Here is a 6,981-nt window from a genome sequence, read left to right on the forward strand (position 1 = left end):
GCCTCTTGAATACCTCTCTGCCCCACATGTCCTTTTTAAAACCCCCTCGTCCCAACACAGTGACCCCCTTTGGAGGAGCCCTGGGTGTGATTGGCCTTGGCGACTCCCATCTGTGCTGGATGAAGAGGGGGCCCCTGCTCCGCTTTCTCCAGCTGCTAGAAGAAGAGGAGGAGGGGGTGGAGAAAAAATAAAATCTGCTTAGATGCCTGTGCTTTTTAGGGCAACAAGACTTTTTAACATGCACTTTTCTCTCCTCTGGATCAAATGCCAGCCAGGTTTTGTGTTGAAAGCAGCAGGTTTCCAAAAGAAAAAGCTGACTGTAAGCAAAGGAAATGAGATCTGACGAGTCCATGTGGTTTTCTGTACCTGAGCTTCGGCGGCTGCTGCTTTAGCCTCAGCTCCCCAGATCTCAATTTGCTTGCGTGTCCTCATTAACCTTGTGGCAGATGTGCTGAAACACACATTTCCCCTTTCTGTCTTGCAGGTAGAGGACGCCATGCTTATGTTTGACAAGACTACCAACAGGCATAGAGGTAAGAGAGCATCGGCGCTCAGGGGTCGCGCTTTATCGCTGGCCGGTGCCAACTCCGGAGCACCAAGGGTCTGGTGGACCCAGTGGTCCGCATGCCGACTGCTGGGACTTGGGCCAGTTCGTTGTGTCCTGCAGTTGCCATAATAGCAGCGGTGCTCAGGCTCTGGTCCTTGCGTGCGTCTGCGAGTAGCTTGGATGTCTCATCAGTGAGGACTCTTACGGCCAGTTGGATAGCGTCTTGTCCGGGTGGCCCAAAGGGAGTCCTGTGCAGCTTGACTTGGGTAAAGAGGATTGCAGGGGTACGTAATGTCCGTGGAGATTGGTGGGTGAAAAACTGATGTCAGGCATCCGATCCTGGGTTTGGGAGAGAAAGGAAATAAATAATAGTTAGTGGTAGAAGAAAAGGTCAGGTGCTCTCACACATCTCCCTGCTCCTGGGTGTTACTACGGTCCTGCCTTCAGTACCAAGGGAGGGGCACGCACCCATACCTCTCCCTGCTACCTCGTGGCACGTTGTGAGGTCCCACGGTAGATACCTGCATGTAACTTTGAAGCCTTTTTGCATGTGCAAGGACCTTGATTCTCTTCCTCTGGTGGAGCTTGGACTCAGCTGGGTGCCGTAGTCCATCTAAATTTGTGTGCACGCACATGCAAGACCCATGCTAATCGCCAGAAGTCCACTTGGATGTGCAAGTTTTCCGAGGCAGACACTGAAGATTGTGCCTAAGAATATGGCCCTCTGACTCTTTTGATTCCCCTTTTTTCCCCCCGTCTCTTCCTGTGATCTGAGTTTTCTTATTTTGTGAAAGAGTCTGGTGTTTGTAGAACAAAACTTCAGCTGGGAGAGAGAGAGTGCGAGCGAGTGCCGTGGTATGGGGGCAAGGCAAGAAGCAGGAATCCTGGGAATGCTGCCGTATGACTTCCCGAGCCAAACTTCTCCTAAGCAAGCAAGAAGGATGCATGCCACCGGGCTTAAGAAGCCAGTTGGTTTAATTATCCTCCGGGAAGGAGTTGAATGAACGCACCCCAATTATAAGGGACGTAGGTCTCAGTGCTAGATTTGGTCCAGTTCCACTGTCCGCCCCCATCCCCTCCGGGAACGGCGTGTTCTGCTTCTTACCGGATCAGTGTAAGCGATGACAACTCAGAAAGACAGATGGGGAAGAAGCAGAAGAGTCACAGGGAGGGACAGGTGGTGGTGATGTGCTATTCTGATTTGTTATGTTGGAATTACGAGTCCCACTCGTGGAGCGGGCCTGCTGGGTGCTAGGTGCTGTCCCTGCACAGACCAAAAAGAGGGTGCCCAGACCTGCCTGCATAAGGCATGAGCAGGGGAAGGAGCCAGGGTTTTTGACCGCTCTGCTTTTTTTTTTTTTTTTTTTTTACTGCTGTGCTGCTCACCGTAACATCGAAGGCGCTGTTGTTGGTTTGAAGCTCTGGGCTCTGATGCTTTGTTTTTATGGAGCCTGTTTTTCTGAAAGATTAATTAATGCCCCGGGGGCTGACGACAGGAACGTTTTATTGATGCGTTTCCCTGCCCATGACTTCACAGGAGCACGAGCGGCGCCTGCCCCTCCGGTCACGTCTGCATCCTTGAGTTTCAGGTGTCAACTTCCAGCAAGGATCACTGAACACAAGCAATACAATTTAGTGCCAGCCTCGTGCCCGGGTGAAGGGGAGGAGGAGTATGGTGGGATTAGAAACGCCGCTGTGGCCTCCGTGTTTCCCCTGGTGACAAACGGGGCTGCTTGACCATTGTCACTGATTTCTCGGTGTCGCAGCAGCGTGACCGTGCTGCTCCAACACGTGTTGAGGAAGTGCGTACGGCTGGACCACGCCAGGCAGGCGTGGACGGGGAGCGTGTCCCAGCCGGGCCTGAATTTTGAGCAGGGAGGCTAAAATGTTGATGCTTCTTGCATTTTGCATGCTCTTAATCCCCCCGCGCCCACTTTGAAAGTTTGGGCCAAATCGTGGCCAGGGTGAGCTGCTTACAGCCCAGTTGGTTTCCTTATCTCCTTGTACAGTTGCAGAAACTGCGGGCAGTTAGGCCAGCATTTCGCTATCTGACCGCGAGCATCTTGACTAAACAACCATTTATCTTGGGTGCTATACATCCGCTTCCTTCCAGCCCTGCGTGCCGTACAGATTGCCTTGAATATATGCTAAATGTAATCCTATAAAGCCTGGGCACCTGAGAATTACAAGCCAAGCTTCTTATTTCATTCATTTTTCTGTCAGCTGCAGAAATGATCCAATGGGGCAAATGAATCAACTGTATTAAAAAAAAAAAATGTATATTTTAAATAATCCGCTGACTGCGAAGCTCCCGGATCACGTTAACATAACAACGTGCCGATTATGAATGGTGATACAAATGGTTGACAGCAACCTCCTGGCTAAAACGTTAGGAGCTGTTGGCCTGTGTCGTGGGAAAACGGTTTCCTGTGAATTTGGAATAAGGCCTCATACTGGCACATGCTTTTGGCGGTGGTATAATTTGGTAATCCTTGGGAGTTATACCTGTGAACCTACAGGCATAAGCTGGAAGTCAGGAAACGCCTGAATTTTGATCCGACTTGGGGCAGGACACAATCCTTCTGTCTTTAAAATGGGGATAACTGTATGTCTAAAGCTATCATCACTACAAGGCTTCTCCCAGGGGTTTCAAGCACTGTGGCGTTTTTGAAAACTGGGACTGAGAGACTCTCAAGAAGATTTTCTGAGCAAGCAGGGTCTCAAGGTAAATAATTTGCCCCTCCCTATGTCACAGGAGGCATTTCTGTCCGTCAAGGAGGTGGTCCACCCTCGTCATTAAAAAGTCACCCAGCTTTGAACCAGGTGCCAGTCTACCTGTAGCAGCATGGTATCCAGCAGGGGCTAATTTAACCTCCGGAGGTGAATGAAGTGACTGCGGTGTAAATATACCCTTAGCGGGTCTCTCTCTTGGCGTGGCAGGGACGTCACCCTGCAAAGGCCTCTCTTGTTTTACCGTCGGCTATAGTGCCATGGGATAGGTCTGATGGGGGTGGTCCGCGCTTCCCGTGCCCACGTGGAAACGGAGCTTACCAGGCTGACGTCATTTGCCCTTCAGGCTCCAGCCACTTAAACAGTTTGAATGTCGGCTCTTTGTGGGGACTCGCTTGACTGATACCGTCATTGTCTCGGCCACAAAAGTGTCAGCTTCTCGGAATAATGTATATCGTGCGTTTGCTTAGGGAGGCTGCCAAAAAGTTTAAAGGAGTCTGAGACAAGTCAAGAAGTGTTACGAGTTTTGGAAAGAGGCCCCGGGACCGTGGCCAAGCCCCACTTGCTAGAATACCAGCGCCGCTGGCTGCAGCATTGTCCATCTCCATGGCGGGATCAGGGGACTTGAACTCCCGACGCTGCCCTTTTCAATGACGCTTTGTGCGAGGAGCTTGCTTTAACAAGCCGCCTAGTGACCAGTGGTTGTGGGATGGGGGGAATAAAACTTCCAGAGTCTCTTTTGCCTTCCTCGCTCATCCCCACCACTGACTCTCCTCTAAAAAGCCTTCGGGTTAGGGCGGCAGTAACCAGAGTAATGCAGCTTTCATGAGTACAAGATAAATGGGAAGGACTGTGATTTGCAAAGGCAATAGAGCTCCACCTCCAGTTTCCATTGATTTCTAAGGGGAACCAAGAGTTCAAACCTTTCACGCAGCCCAAAAGGTTTCCTTTTGTATCGGGGGAATTTCCACCGCTCCCCTTCTAGCCGTTCTGAAAAGGGACATAAACTATACCCTTCCTCTGGTCAAGGGCTCGACAGGTTATTTGTTGCTTCTAAGAGCAGCATTGCATGGGGCTTTTGCGTTTGGCACAGCAAGCTTAAATCTCCTCTCCGACCTCGTTCTGGTACGTGCCAGAGGTAGAGGAGAGCCAAGGGGCTGAGTCCTGACCGCGGCAGAGATTTAACTAGCGTGAACGTGCTGCAGCGATCCTTCCACCCACCCGTTACGCTCTTTGTTTTCTCCCCTGAAACTGTCCAGACTCGGAAGCAGCTTATGCAGCACCCAGCCGGAGGCCCAGGGAGCCGAATCCCCAAATTCGAGTGGGTTTGGTTCTTTTTTTCTTTTCTGAGGCCTGTGTAATATCAGTTTGCAGGTTCCTGAGCTGGGGTTTTTCCTGTCCGCCCCATACGGACGTTCAGCAGTCTTGGAAGGCACTTCCTCGGATTCACAGGGCGGTACCCTCAAAGGCACGGCAAACCCAGCATCATGCAATGCAGCCAGGCTGCACAGCTCTTGCAGCTGCAAAGTACTGGCTCCGATCTGTAGGACAGTGTTACCCTCTAGTGCCGGCCTCACAGGGGGGATAAAAGCTCTACTCCAGGCAATCAGGACTTGCCCTACAGGCAATATCTTTTATTAGACCCACTAGAGTTTTGCAAAAAAAAATCTTTTGCAAAAATCTAGTGGGTCTAATAAAAGAGATCACCTCTACCACGAGTCCTGATTGCTTTTTCCTCTAGACCAATATGGCTACAACCTGCTCCAGGCAGCCACTCTTGTTCACTTGAGTGGCTGAGACTTGTGCATCTGAAACCAAAAGTCCAGGTTTCTGTTCCCCATGAGAAGCAGGAGCCTGATGCCACGAATCCCAAAGATACCTGCCTTTGTTCCTGCCTGCTGATTGCATGGGCAACCTGTTTCCAGGATGAAACCTGGTGTCTGCTGCCCTCCACAGCTCCACTGTCAAGGCGCAGGGGAAGCGATGGAGTGGTGTTGGAAGTCAAACCACGGTGCGCGAGTCCTTCCTCCTTTCCTGCCACCGAGATGCTCGTTGTCCCCTTCCGTACAGATTTCAAGGTGACCCTTGGTGCATCTCCTGTGTGTGGCACTGTGCTGCTGTAAGCACTTTCCAAGCCATGAGGGCGCGGGGACACGTTTCTGGCTGTTCGGCGCTAATGCTGAGCTGTGCTTTAGCTGCTTCAATTCAGTTCTTTTAAATACTCTTTTTGGGGGGGGGAAATGGACTATTGTGTTTGGTAGCCTGGCGTTATCAGGTGTGAGCCTGAATGATAAGCCCTCAGAGGACGGATTCTCCTGTCAAAACCATCTCTCCATTATCTTATCTGAAAAAAAGTTCCATCGCTACTGAAGTTCAGGGCTGCATATATAGAGGGCACCTTTGCTTCTGCAAAACCCTGGCTCTTCCATGCCAACTAAAAAATGAAAATAAAAAAAAAAAAGCAGACTCCTTTGCTAGAAGAGAGGAAGCAACAAGTCTGCAGCAGTTCTGTCTTATTTTTTGTACTGGCTCTGGTTGCATTTTTTTTTGGAATAGTCTTGTTTTACTACAGATACTGAGTAGCATCTCTTTACCTTAGCAGCTTTGTGTGAATGTAGTTGAAAGGATCTGAAGGGCTGGGAAGCTAAAGAGATTCATTCAGGGCTGAAGGCGTGATGATGCTGGACCTTGGTTGGGATGATCTGGTTGGGGCTGGTCCTGCTTGGAGCAGGGGGTTGGACTTGATGTGACCTCCTGAGGTCCCTTCCAGCCCTCATTTTCTATGATTGTATGCTGAAATGCTGTTTAAAAAGATCTTGTCATTCTCACCTCCAGCATACACCAGTTAAACTGGATCTGGGACTCAGTCCTGTGTAGGGCTAGGCACCCTGAGCTGTCCACACACCAGCTCTGCGTCTCGCACATGACTTGAGGGTGCCTCTACACCTTCCTTACCTCCTTCTCCCAGGGAAGTGACTTAGCCTATTGCCAAGTGAATGACAGTGACTGCTGCTTAATTGGGAGAGTATTAGCCAAAATTCCTCCTAATGGGGGAAGCATTCAGGTGGTGCTAAGTCACTTTGCTGCTTGAGCAAGTGCCAAACGGGTATGAAATGCCGAACTCCAGATCTTTAAATCTGCCACGTAAAGGTGAAAAGAAGAAACAAATGCAAATGAACACTGAAATGCAATGATTCACCTCTATTCTTGGTTTTGATTTAATCAAGTCCTTTCAGATGTGTTCTCGCTGAACAGGTGGCCACTTTTAATCAAGCCGGTAAACTGTCCACCAGCTTGTTGTAATGAAGAGGGTTCTGCCGTATCGATTGCTTATAAAGCACCCCAGATTTCATGTTCTGATTGGATTTTGAAACACGCTTAAAATGCAGTAGCGTGCAATGGCAGCGTTAATAGCAATCCTTGAAACCACTTGTGTGTTACAGCCTGTGTTTTCAAATAAGCCAAGGGAAGGAGAAATAGCAGGTAAAAATATCTGTCTTGGTTTCCTCTAGTGTGTGTGTGTGTGTGTGTGTGTATGTGTGTGTGTGTGTGTATGTGTGTGTACATATGTATGTGTGTGTGTGTGTATTAATATCAAAAAGCGTGTCTATCTATAATTGGTTACATTTCCAGACATTGACCCCACTCTCCTGCTCCACCCAATCACCTGTTTGACAGGAGAAGAATCAGGTTCACATCTTCTG

The 6,981-nt window shown here is 49.6% G+C and overlaps 1 protein-coding gene across 10 annotated transcripts in view; it reads left to right on the top strand.

Annotated features, from left to right (window-relative positions):
- Positions 1-6,981, top strand: part of MSI2 (musashi RNA binding protein 2) — a 414,613-nt gene that overhangs the window by 235,949 nt on the left and 171,683 nt on the right. For all 10 annotated transcript variants that reach the window (XM_019511070.1, XM_019511066.1, XM_019511067.1 and 7 more), the window contains exon 6: positions 485-533. In XM_019511070.1, the coding sequence (XP_019366615.1) occupies positions 485-533 (49 nt within the window). The remainder of the gene's footprint in view (positions 1-484; positions 534-6,981) is intronic.

Source organism: Gavialis gangeticus, unplaced genomic scaffold (assembly GCF_001723915.1).
Source record: "Gavialis gangeticus isolate Ggan-Ray unplaced genomic scaffold, GavGan_comp1, whole genome shotgun sequence".
NCBI lineage: Eukaryota > Metazoa > Chordata > Crocodylia > Gavialidae > Gavialis > Gavialis gangeticus.